At 42.4% G+C, this 13,523-nt stretch overlaps 1 protein-coding gene across 1 annotated transcript; it reads left to right on the forward strand.

Annotated features, from left to right (window-relative positions):
* The first annotated feature begins 1,935 nt into the window (after positions 1-1,935).
* Positions 1,936-12,074, forward strand: LOC137273334 (uncharacterized). Its single transcript, XM_067805927.1, has 8 exons — positions 1,936-2,312; positions 6,367-6,526; positions 7,211-7,350; positions 7,959-8,144; positions 8,525-8,641; positions 9,315-9,401; positions 10,187-10,328; positions 10,659-12,074. The coding sequence occupies exons 1-8, from the start codon at positions 2,118-2,120 to the stop codon at positions 10,679-10,681; spliced, it is 1,050 nt and encodes a 349-aa protein (XP_067662028.1). The 5' UTR covers positions 1,936-2,117; the 3' UTR covers positions 10,682-12,074.
* Positions 12,075-13,523: the final 1,449 nt, after the last annotated feature.

Below are 13,523 nucleotides of genomic sequence, written 5' to 3' on the forward strand. Positions count from 1 at the left end.
ACAACATATACCACATGTCATCGTACTTCTATACAACATATACCACATGTCATCGTACTTCTACACAACATATACCACATGTCATCGTACTTCTACACAACATATACCTCATGTCATCGTACTTCTACACAACATATACCACATGTCATCATACTTCTATACAACATATACCACATGTCATCGTACTTCTACACAACATATAACACATGTCATCGTACTTTTACACAACATATACCACATGTCATCGTACTTCTACACAACATATACCACATGTCATCGTACTTCTATACAACATAGACCACATGTCATCGTACTTCTACACAACATATACCTCATGTCATCGTACTTCTACACAATATATACCTCATGTCATCGTACTTCTATACAACATATACCTCATGTCATCGTACTTCTACACAACATATACCACATGTCATCGTACTTCTACACAACACATATATGGACCTCATGTCACCTTACGTCTTTAGATATAACATATATGGACCTCATGTCACCTTACGTCTTTAGATATAACATATATGGACCTCATGTCACCTTACGTCTTTAGATACAACATATACCTCATGTCACCTTACGTCTTTAGATATAACATATATGGACCTCATGTCACCTTACGTCTTTAGATATAACATATATGGACCTCATGTCACCTTACGTCTTTAGATATAACATATACCTCATGTCACCATACGTCTTTAGATACAACACATACCTCATGTCACCATACGTCTTTAGATACAACACATACCTCATGTCACCATACGTCTTTAGATACAACAGATACCTCATGTCACCTTACGTCTTTAGATACAACACATACCTCATGTCACCTTACGTCTTTAGATACAACACATACCTCATGTCACCTTACGTCTTTAGATACAACAGATACCTCATGTCACCTTACGTCTTTAGATACAACATATACCTCATGTCACCTTACGTCTTTAGATACAACATATACCTCATGTCACCTTACGTCTTTAGATATAACATATATGGACCTCATGTCACCTTACGTCTTTAGATATAACATATACCTCATGTCACCATACGTCTTTAGATACAACACATACCTCATGTCACCATACGTCTTTAGATACAACACATACCTCATGTCACCATACGTCTTTAGATACAACAGATACCTCATGTCACCTTACATCTTTAGATACAACATATACCTCATGTCACCTTACGTCTTTAGATACAACACATACCTCATGTCACCTTACGTCTTTAGATACAACACATACCTCATGTCACCTTGCGTCTTTAGATACAACATATACCTCATGTCACCTTACGTCTTTAGATACAATATATACCTTATGTCACCTTACGTCTTTAGATACAATATATACCTTATGTCACCTTACGTCTTTAGATACAATATATACCTTATGTCACCTTACGTCTTTAGATACAATATATACCTTATGTCACCTTACGTCTTTAGATACAATATATACCTCATGTCACCTTACGTCTTTAGATACAATATATACCTTATGTCACCTTACGTCTTTAGATACAACATATACTTCATGTCATCTCACTTCTAAACAACATATATACCCCATGTGACCATTCCATATATATGTACAGCACATATCTCAAGTCCGCTACATGACAGGTTCAGTTACTCCGGTTATCCTAGAGCGTCGTGACTGGGATCTCGGAAATGATGATGTTAATCCAAATCACGATGTGTTGGAAATATTTGTACAATGGGTCGTCCAAGTGTCAAATCACGGATGTAACCGCGTGTAACCTTTGATATACCAAAAAACGTAATGCATTTTGTCACCAACCAACAATACTCAATACTAATGGACAATAGGGTTGTTGCTAATCCATCTGTTGTCAGTGATGGACACTTACGAGAGCACATTGTGTGCGCCCGATCAGATTACACTGACAGTCGCCAACGTTAAAGTGGGGCAGCTAGATAGTGTTATAGCGGGCAGGTCGACACGGAAGTTTTCGTGTCGTCATACTTACCCGGATACTCGGCAAGTAGATCAGTTGACATACATCGACGAACACGACTTCGTTCGGTCAACAACATCGCCGAGGAGAGGTAAATATTGTCAATGTCGTCCCCGGAAAAAGGTTCAGTGTCTCCGGACGAGAGCGTGAAACCTGGATCGCCGACGCCTGGAACATACGGCAGCACCAACTACGATCAGGAGGCGGCGGCGGGGGACGACAACGATGGCCCACCCCTCTCCTTCGCTGATCTCGGGATACCAACAGGGCCCCAAATAGAAACAACTGTTGCTGGGAAGGTGAGTGAGTGAGTGAGTGAAGGAGGGAGGGTGGCTTTGTGGCACTGGCGTTAAAGGAGGTCTCCGAGCACTGACAGAAGAATGTTTAAAGACCTTGAGCGAGATAGAAAAAAAGTCCAAGGGCATTCACAATACAGATACCGTGTTAACTGTGTAGTATGTTATCGCATTGTTAAGATCGCTATCTACAATCTGTATGCTTAGCATATTCGCTATTGTCAGTATATACTGTGATTCGGTCCATAGGTCGAATTTACATGGTACATGGTGAAACGATATATACAGATAGGTGCCGATGTCAATAATAGTTCTCCCATTGTAAGATAATGTGCGAGAATGGATGGGCTCGATGCACACTGACCACACCGGTCAGTCATCTGTAATCGTTATGTTGCGACACAGCTTCCATAGCCACTTTGTCGGGATGTCAACTGTACTTTCCTTATGTCTCGTACAAAAGTGTTTTGTGTGGGTGTTGATATGTGGTCCAAGTGGGATAGTCTTGCAGATAAGGGAATGTTTATTGCGAACAATACCCTGGTCCTTTGCAATATGAAGGAAAGGCCTGAGGCCACGCTCACAGTTAGTGATGCATCTCCTTCTGTAAGATGCCGGGTGGATGTCAGCGTCCATGATGCATCTCCTACTGTAAGATGACGGGTGGATGTCAGGGTCCATAATGCATCTCCTACTGTAATGCATCTCCTACTGTAAGATGCCGGGTGAATGTCAGCGTCCATGATGCATCTCCTACTGTAAGATGCCGGATGGATGTCAGCGCCCATGATACATCTCCTTCTGTAAGATGACGGGTGGATGTCAGCGTCCATGATGCATCTCCTACTGTAAGATGACAGGTGGATGTCAGCGTCCATGATGCATCTCCTACTGTAAGATGACGGGTTTATGTCAGCGTCCATAATGCATCTCCTACTGTAAGATGACGGGTGGATGTCAGCGTCCACGATGCGTCTCCTACTGTAAGATGACGGGTGGATGTCAGCGTCCAGATGCCGGGTGGATGTCAGCGTCCACGATGCGTCTCCTACTGTAAGATGACGGGTGGATGTCAGCGTCCACGATGCGTCTCCTACTGTAAGATGACGGGTGGATGTCAGCGTCCAGATGCCGGGTGGATGTCAGCGTCCACGATGCGTCTCTTACTGTAAGATGACGGGTGGGTGTCAGCGTCCACGATGCGTCTCCTACTGTAAGATGACGGGTGGATGTCAGCGTCCAGATGCCTGGTGGATGTCAGCGTCCACGATGCATCTCCTCCTGTAAGATGCCGGGTGGATGTCAGCGTCCACGATGCCTCTCCAACTGTAAGATGACGGGTGGATGTCAGCGTCCAGATGCCTGGTGGATGTCAGGGTCCATGATGCATCTCCTACTGTAAGATGACGGGTGGATGTCAGCGTCCAAATTGCATCTCCAACTGTAAGATGACAGGTGGATGTCAGCGTCCATGATGCATCTCCTACTGTAAGATGCCGGGTGGATGTCAGGGTCCATGATGCATCTCCTACTGTAAGATGACAGGTGGATATAGGCGTCTATAATGCGTCTTCATCTGCAAGACATCGGGTCGATGTTGTCCATAATATATAGTTTAGATCAAAGGTAAACCTTTATAGCACTGACACAGGGTTTAGGGAGATTCGACCTTCAATTCATATGCTGTTGGGGCGGTGGGATAACCTAGTGATTAGAGCTTTCTCTCGTCACGGCGAAGGCCCGGGTTCGATTCCCCGCAATGTGTGAATCCTATTTCTGGTGTGATATTGCAGGAATATTGCAAAAAGCGGGGTTAAACTAAACTCACTCACTCACTCATATGCTGGCCTTGTATGTTGCATGTTAAGACGCAGTGACAGGTAGGGACAGAGGCGAGACAGGAGATTGCTTAACACACGTTTTACATGTAGTGATGGTCAAGACAAAACAAGTAAATAAAACAAAGTCGGTTCAGTCCGATGGACCAGCATTCACTCATTCATACAGCAGTAAACAAAGTGCTCGACGGTGTAGATTTGCTACCTCCTTTCGCTTTCACTAAAAAGTTTATGTTTAATTGGTTCACTGTAAATTTCAAATAAGAATTCGAAACTCCGTGAAGATCCGAGCTAGAATTGCTTAACGAAACCGATGCATGTCGTAAGACGCGACTAACGGGATCGGGAGGTCAGACTAGCTCACATGGATCGTGTATGTTATCGTACCACAACTGCGCTGATCGATGCTCATGCTATCACAAGGTTGACTGGTCTAGATTCTACTGTATACAATCATTTATCTGGAATATTGCTGAATGTTGCCTTAAACAACTTAAAATAACCTAAAACCTAGAAACTTTAAAGAAAGTGGAAACAATTTATGTAAAATCCCTCAATGTTGTAATAAGCCCACCAGTTCAATAAATGTATGTCATCAGTCCTTGGCTATGAACAATGCTTGCCCTGTCATGCACGATGTCCTACGTGCTGCCGCTATCAGACACATTACCTTTAGTCATCCTAACTCTATGTTACTCTCGGATATAACGCGGCTGTCATATGTGAAGTCCCCGGGTGTGAAGTACAGGTGTCGCACGTCCCCGCTGGAGGGGATAGCTTGCCAACGCAATCAAGCTCGAACACCAACAGCGCGACAGAACCGAATTCGGGTCAACTATAGTTTTGGCTTACAAACACAAATCGTTTCTTAAAAGAATGCGATTATATTTTTTTCAAAGCACTCTGATCCCTACAGAAAAAATACAACCCTCCTTTGCCTCGTTGTTCTGTATCGGTATCAATCCAAGCTTCTCAGGAAGAAGGGCACTGTGTGTCAAGCATTAAATTAATATATTGCTTTGTAATGTTTTAAGTTACTGGTCGAAAGGCACACAAGATCATATCAATTCTACCATGACGTCAGTAAATACAGGATTGTGATTGGTTAATCAAAGTCATTTAGAGGTATATAATCACGTTACATACCTCTCATTTTCCAAAACATTATGGATTTGTTTAAAATCTGAAAAACGCGGTTATGGTAGAATGGAGATAAACGTACTGTGTTGGAAAATCAGAGGTACAGTCAGGCCGCGTTAGTCCGGACCACGACAATCCAATTCCCGCGATATCCGAACAATAGCTAGCTGTAACCAATCTTGTTTACTATGTAAACTCATTACCTGTTGATTCAGTAATCCGGTGCTTCACTCTCCGTATCCGAACGTTAATCAGCGGTAACAGATTAACAGAAGCGTCCGGATTAACGCGGCCTGACTGTATATAACGAAATTATAATAGTTCTAAATTTGATTTTCCAACACAGTATGTTTATCTCCTATCTGTACTTCCCATCGATACTTAAGACTAACTTGTGTAAATGTATCCACGTATTTCAGTCAATGTTTTAAACTAGACTTTACTAGTCCATGCTGTTTAAAGATACTGTTTACACGTGAACTGACGTATTATAAAACAAATTCATAGCGTAGAAAAGACTATTGTCATGATTTCAATAAATTCATAAACTCAGTGAAAATAGGCAAATTTTTAACAAAACTCTACTCCAAATTGCAGCTGTTCACATGTATTATATTTGTACATATTTTTCATTAGTTTGATGCATGATATTCGTACAATTCATCTGCATGAGGTTTGCATTGGTTCCCCCAAGTTACTGGAGAAATCCACCTTCGATGTTACCATAAACGTATACATAATATGCAGTGGAAGTTGTCCGGCTCCACAATCCGGCACGTTGTGAGTGCCGGTTTAGACAGCTTCCACTGTATAGTCAGTGCTAAATTGTTGATTGGGAGTATATGTGGAAGGAGGTTGTTTTCAACAAAACCGGTGAAACACGAGAGTTGAGCAAATGAAGAGATGTCTCCACTCAAATAGCGAACGATTTTAACATGACGTCATAAACAGGCTGAGTAGCTATTAGTAATAACTTTTCTTTGAATTATATTCCAGCTGCACTGTTAAATATGTCAAATTTATTCTGGTGTCACTGGTTGTAACATGAACAAGGGCATTAAATGCATATCTAATTTCAGATTCGGAGGATCCAAGATATTGAAAGGAGGGAATTGGTGTTCCTCATTGTGTCTGCAGTCGCCATTGTGGCATCCACTGGCTTCACCATCTACAAGCTGGCCACTGTGGACAAACACCAAACGGACTTCGTGTTCGCTCTCGTCATCATTGTCAACGCATGTGCGTTTGTCCTAAATAGCGCATTCTAAGTATATTTCTAAGGCGAGTCATATAAGTCATAGTCTATAGTGGCTTAGATTCAATCGGTACGCTGGTATGTGAATAAAAAGTTAAATCTATGCACGTACCTGTGATTGATACAGTGGTATCAGTCTTCGCATTTCTGTGAATAGAATTAGGTCCCTTTGTCATGTCAGGATTCGCTGATCGTCGACACGAATTTTAGATTCGTTCTGGTTAAGGCCCTGGACATTCGTCACGAACGAGGTTGACATGCTGGGCGAAGCCTTTGAGGGATTGTTCGACGCAGTTCCCTATTTTGACATATACCATACGTTCCCGAATTATTTCTGGTGAACAAATGACTAGGATTAACATATGTTTATGACTTGTGCCACCGGTGGGGCAGGAGAACATCTGGTATCATCACTATTTCCTAACTGCTCATCGTATCGCATAGTGAAAATCACTGGATCGTCCGGTTCAGACCCGATTTGTTTACAAGCAACATCATACAGTTGTAATACCGATGAAACAAATATCTGCTCTTAAAGGGACAGATTTTTTTAGAAATGCTGAAAGGGTTTTGTCGCTTCTATTTTCACACGAAGCTCACATGACCGAAAGATCATTCGAAGCGCCATTAAAACCAACTTACTCACTGACGCAGTTCTTCATTTGTAGGCTTCTGCTCGTTCTATCTGGTGCACGGGGTACTGAAGGAACGCCCGTATGAAATCTTCATCCTCGTCATCACCACCATCATCATGCTCGTCTACCTCATCGTCAACTATTCCGTCGGATTGAAGGGGACTGTCAAGCTGGTCAGTAAAAGAATGTAGCAATGTCATCATGATTAGTATAAATGGATCATTATTCGAATCAAAACCCAAATGTCAAAACCCAAATATTATCGTCAGATTACGTTAACATATAATCGGGTCAGTTCAATTCAGTTCAGATCAGTTCAGGTTTGGTTGGGTAATGTCGAAGTTGGGTCAGTTCAGTTCACTTTTCTTCAGACCAGTTTAAGAATGAGGAAGTTTTTTATGGATAAAGAACTTCTTTATTCTTTATAGGCGTTGTTTCGACGTAGATTCTAGTGTTGTCAAGCAAGTGGTGAATAAACGTCGTCTATACAGAATAATGAAGTTGTATATCCATCTAAAGTAGTCCTCATTCTTCAACTCCCCAACTTCTAGAATTTCAATCAAAGACGTGAGTCAGTTCAGTTCGGGTGGGGCAGGGTCAGTTCACTTTTATGCCAGTAAAATTCGGGTCGATTCGGTTCGTTTTAGTTCCATATAGTGTAGTTCAGGTCAGGTCAGTTCAGTTCACTTTTATTCATTTCAGTTTCGTATAACACATCTGAGCTCAGTTCAATCCAGTTCAATGCAGTTATGTTCAGCTCACTTAAGCTTATCTCATCCAGGTCCGGCTGATCATTGCATGCTGTCTGGCACCCGTGGTGGTGGGTCTGGGTGGATGGCTGGGTAGAGAATACCTGCTGTCAGGGAATCTCATCTTCAGAACAGTCGGCGCCAGCTCCACGCTGCAGTCCATGTGCAGCAAGCTATTCCTCTTTCTGGACCTTCTCAAGCTTGACCTTCAGCTCGGGGTGAGGATTCTAGTATACACGATGCCAACATACCACGCATTATCGTCGTGAAACGTTGCCCAACACGTTGTACACGTTGGCTTGAACGCCGTTGATCATCGACATTATGTGTCTGTTGGCATCCGATCCGAAATCTGCTGGGGACTGACTGAGAAACAAGAAGCGTGTTGACCATACACGGACGTGTGCCCACCGACAACCTTCCCCTTGCACGTAAACCTTCGAAAGTATCATGATCGATATTGTTTAATGGCATTCTGATATTTTTATGGTATAAATGGGTTTAATGAAGTGTCATTTAATGTTTGGTTCCATCAAAACATTAAATAACATAGTATGGTCACGCTGACGGACACATCTGTAGCAATCTCTAATTTCAGATCACCATGGTCATCCTGATTCTTGTAAATGGCGTGAATATCAACACGCTTGACATCGTTGTTCTCTGTGTCGGTATCGTCATAACCATTGGCTGGTTCGTCTTGGGACATGCATGTGTAAGGAATGTTAAATTATTTTAAGCTCTAAATATTCGTTGTCTTTGGAAAATCGTGAACAGAAGCAGATAACTCATGCTTTAGTGTTTAACCACCTTTTTTATGCACACTATAATCTTTGCCTCTTTTCGATATAGCGACTCTGTTGAAGACTGGGGTTGTTTTATCACATAAAGTCACATCAATCTGTAACTGTTCCCCATCCCCAAACCACACACACGCGCACACACACACGCACATTGAACATTCATCTGGTGCCCATCACCGTATGGTACCTTCCAATACTTGTGTGAACATTCATCTGGTGCCCATCACCGTATGATACCTTCCAATACTTGTGTGAACATTCATCTGGTGCCCATCACCGTATGATACCTTCCAATACTTGCGTGAAGATTAATCTGGTGCCCATCACCGTATGGTACCTTCCAATACTTATGTGAACATTCATCTGGTGCCCATCACCGTATGATACCTTCCAATACTTGCGTGAAGATTCATCTGGTGCCCATCATCGTATGATACCTTCCAATACTTGTATGAACATTCATCTGGTGCCCATCACCGTATGATACCTTCCAATAATTGTGTGAACATTCATCTGATGCCCACCACCACGTGATACCCTCCATCGCCTGTGTCCACCTTCATTTGGTTCCACCTTCTGTTGCAGGTGCGTCACGAGAGCAAGATCATGACGTATTTCTTCTGGGGTCTGAGTCCTCTCGACCTCGGCTATGTCATTTATAAAGTTGTCAAGGTAAGGTACAAAAATGAAGAAACTTCCATAACGTACATGGATATATTTCAGACGGATACACATTTGAAAATGCTCATCCCTTGAAAATATGGTAATACCCTTGAAAAGCAAAGTAAACCTTGTGACTAAACACGCCCTAAAATAGAGGATCTGCTCCCTAGAATGTAGTAACTATACCCTGAAGTAGTCCTATCCTACAATGAATTAGCTATAGCATGGAATAATCTAGACGTACCCAAGAATAGACAACTTGTGCCCCAGAATACAGTAAACATACCCCGAAGTAAGGGAGATTCTGTAGTTACACTCAGGAATACAAATATAACTTGATACGAAGTAGATAATCGCCGTGGAAAATAATACATAACCCGAAAATGTAGTATATATACACCAACATAAAGTAGTTAATTAGTTAGACCTTTGAATAAAGTAGATATATCCTAGAATGCACTGAGGTACCCAAGAGAGGAATATTGTAGATAACCCGAACAATGGACTGACCCACTGTAATGCATTAGAATACCCTCGCACTCCTGCTACTGACCCCAGACCACAGGTATTTCCCTCTTTGATATTTACAGTGACATACCATTTCACCATAATTAATATCGCTCATAGGCTGCTCGGTTGCATGCTGACCAACCTGCCTCTTGTCACTTAACCAGTAAAATACCGCCCTGGGTAGACCAACGGGATTTGTGGTATCCACTGTCAGCATTGGTCATCGGAAATTGTGGTCTGGGGCTTACTGTTTCATATACATGTATAACTATGCACATTTGCAGGCATTTACACGGCTGACACAGGCACCGGCACTCGCGGCGTGCTCCATCACCGCAGGCTTTCTGGCAGCAGCAGTTCGGATCGTCGTCATCATCCTCACCTACTTTGTATACAGGAACTACGACAACGGCCTCAAGGAAAAAGGTGAGATATATACGGATTTCTTGTGACGTCAAATACTAGGCTGAGCTTTATTCGTACTACTTATTTCAAGTCACCGGCATTCCATGTTTATGAAGACATACATCCCCAGCAAACTGGTGATAACAATTGACTACATCATGCGTGGTGCACAATCAGCCAGTCCATGTAAGTTTTAACATCCCTGTCCTCATTACTCTAGTATTAGTTTTGCTGCATCAGCATTATTAACACGAATGTGAAAATCTAGTCTAGTTTCAATGTATGTATGATGTACGTGTAGCGTGTCCCAAGCATTATAGGTTTCGTATACCACGTGTCTGTACATTTCAGCTTTCGGATCCGCCGATTCATAAACCGGTCGTCAAGGATGTTCAAACTCTCCATCACCTTCCACATATGGTGTTATCCACAACGCGGTGTCATCATCATATGACACCTTTCATCACCTGTGTCAATCTTCATATGGTATCATATCACCACGTGGCACCTTACACCACCTGTGTCAATCATCATGTGGTAGACCTTGATATATGACACCTGTCAACACTTCTGTCAAGCATCACTTGGTATCTATAACCATATGATACTTTACACCTTGTGTCAACTTTCACCTTGTACATAACACCATATACCATCACTAGTGCCAAACTTGTTATACCCATAACAACATGATACTTTACATCAGCTGTGTCAACCATCATCTGGTACCCATCACTATATGATATCCTACATCGCCTGTGCCAACCATCACCCGGTACCCATCACTACATGATATCTTACATCGCCTGTGTCAACCATCACCCGGTACCCATCACTACATGATATCCTACATCGCCTGAGTCAACCATCACCCGGTACCCATCATCTTATGATACCGTACATCACCTGTGTCAACCATCACGTGGTACCCATCTCCACATGATACCTTACATCACCTGTGTCAACCATCATAGGGTACCCATCACCATATGATACCCTACATCACGTATGACTCCATTCTAGCATCTACCATAACGCTGTAGCATAATAAAGTGGGGGCAATAAACAAACTTTTGAAGCATACCAGTGATACAACATGCGAGAGGAACAAGCTGTACACTAAAGGGACAAGCGTCCCGCTGACATATCCACTGTATCACGCCTATCATGTCATACAGAATGTATTTCCAGCTGCCCCGTCTCAATATGGCCGGAATATTTATGAGTGCGGAGTAAAACTAAACTCACTCACTCTAGCTACCATGCATAGCCTGTACACATATTACCACAGTAGATTGTACATCGTGTATCATTTAGTCACATAACACAGTGTTATGGTCGTATAGCCCCATAGGTCGCTGGGATAGCCTTGTGGTTAAATCGTTCGACTCAGGTTCGAATCCCCACATGGGCAAAATATGTGCATTCCATTTTTCCCACCCCCCCCACCCCCGCCGTGATATTGCTGGAATGTTGCAATAAGCGGCGTAGAACCAGACTCATTCACTCGGTCCCTCATTTAAAGTGTCAGTCACAGCCTAAGATCACCAAGCTAACGTCTTGATTGTTCAGGAAATGTGGCTTTATCATTCTGAGAACATTGTTAACATGTCTATATTGAATGTAAATACACATACCTTCGTTTGCTCAGAGATACGTCTTGATATTTTCATTCCAGTATATGAAACCTGGATTGGTAAACATTGCGTAATATGTACATACCTATGCAGGATAACATGACCTAATGAAATAAACGCGTTAAAATCAGTCTTGAGGTGTATGTATTTTGCTGTTTCCCTCACACTTATGTGAGTGACATCCCGCAGTACCTAAGACGGATTACCTGGAGGTGCTGAACTACGTCCCGATAAAGTGTGTTCGAAATTATGATGATGATTTTTAGTTTTACGATTCTGATCACTGGATTGTCTGGTTTAGACTCGATTTTACAAGAATATCTATGAGTTAAACAACAAACAAACAAACAAACAATGTTCAACACCTCCAATACCATCGCTATTTCGTAACACGCCCTGATATAATTGTCTACCCTCTGTATTGATGCTGACAAAACTAGAGACTTTTCTCGACTCGAATGGCTGAAACTCTAGAAAAATCCTAAAGGACAGAATGTGATTATTAACTCATTATTATTATATAACATAGGTTATATTTGGGATTACACTTTCTTAGTAAAGTACAAATTCTGGTACCTTTTTTGGTTGCGTTAACCTGCTCAGCCACCGCGACTTCCACAAAAATGAAAGTCGGACAACAGGTAGTCTAGACTGCGGGTTTTGTGTACCTCTCTGATACATGTTAATTGGCACGCCTCCCACGGCCGAAAGCTATGATTACACAATCATACATCATCAACACAGGGCCTTGCCCCGCTACAATCAGCCCAGACAGCGAATGGGAGTTCTCTCGTGAAACTCTGCCTAGTCGAACCCACCAAGAACCTTCCGCAGAATATGTCGACTTCCCAAGACTACAGCCTTTTGCATTACCCAGAGTGTGGCAAGGGCTGTGCTCCCGGTGGAGAACCTGGGTACTATGCTGGTCAGCACCAAGAGATCAGGAAGTACCAAACCAAGGGCACTGAGGACAGCCTGAAAGAAGTGCACTTGGGAGGTATTTTTGTAAAGGCGAGATCCGCATATTTGACGTGCCTTTCACGAATCTTGTCCAACACATAGCTGTCAAAAGGGACCGACAATTCAATTACATAAATAAGTTTGAAGCTTTATGGAAAGGGACTGTGTATGGGCCTAATCAAAAGAACTTTAAAAGCATGATTTTCCATGATCACACAAACCCCACCCCACCCCACCCACCCACCCCCCGCTGCCTCTGATACATTCATGTCAAGGAAATATCATCAACATATGGCTCCACACCTTTTATAACCCAATCTACAAAGGTTTTTGTTTGCGGCGTTTGAATATCTGATGCAAGTAAAGTTGACATCGCGACAAAGGCCGGGTCGAGTTGTCAGCAATAATAAGATTACAACAATCGTGTTCAAGGGTTAGGTACCTGTTGAAGTGGCAAATAATATAGTGACTGAGCTTAGTTTAATAATATTCCAGCTACTTCCACAAGGGATACGATGACATGTGTCAACGAAGTCAGCAAGTGACACCCGGTTCGGTTTGTCGCCTCTTACGAGAACCATGGGCCACCTAATATAAATTCTAACCCGAATATTTCAAG

The sequence above is a fragment of the Haliotis asinina genome, chromosome 2 (assembly GCF_037392515.1).
Source record: "Haliotis asinina isolate JCU_RB_2024 chromosome 2, JCU_Hal_asi_v2, whole genome shotgun sequence".
NCBI classification, from domain to species: Eukaryota; Metazoa; Mollusca; class Gastropoda; order Lepetellida; family Haliotidae; genus Haliotis; species Haliotis asinina.

What these genes read in the sequence shown, in the direction of transcription:
- LOC137273334 (XM_067805927.1), top strand. Translation starts at nt 2,118, where the DNA reads ATGTCGTCCCCGGAAAAAGGTTCAGTGTCTCCGGACGAGAGCGTGAAA. An exon ending in TCGTCTTGGGACATGCATGT is followed by an intron (nt 8,642 to 9,314) that starts GTAAGGAATGTT and finishes CTTCTGTTGCAG; the next exon opens with GTGCGTCACGAGAGCAAGAT. An exon ending in TCATTTATAAAGTTGTCAAG is followed by an intron (nt 9,402 to 10,186) that starts GTAAGGTACAAA and finishes GCACATTTGCAG; the next exon opens with GCATTTACACGGCTGACACA.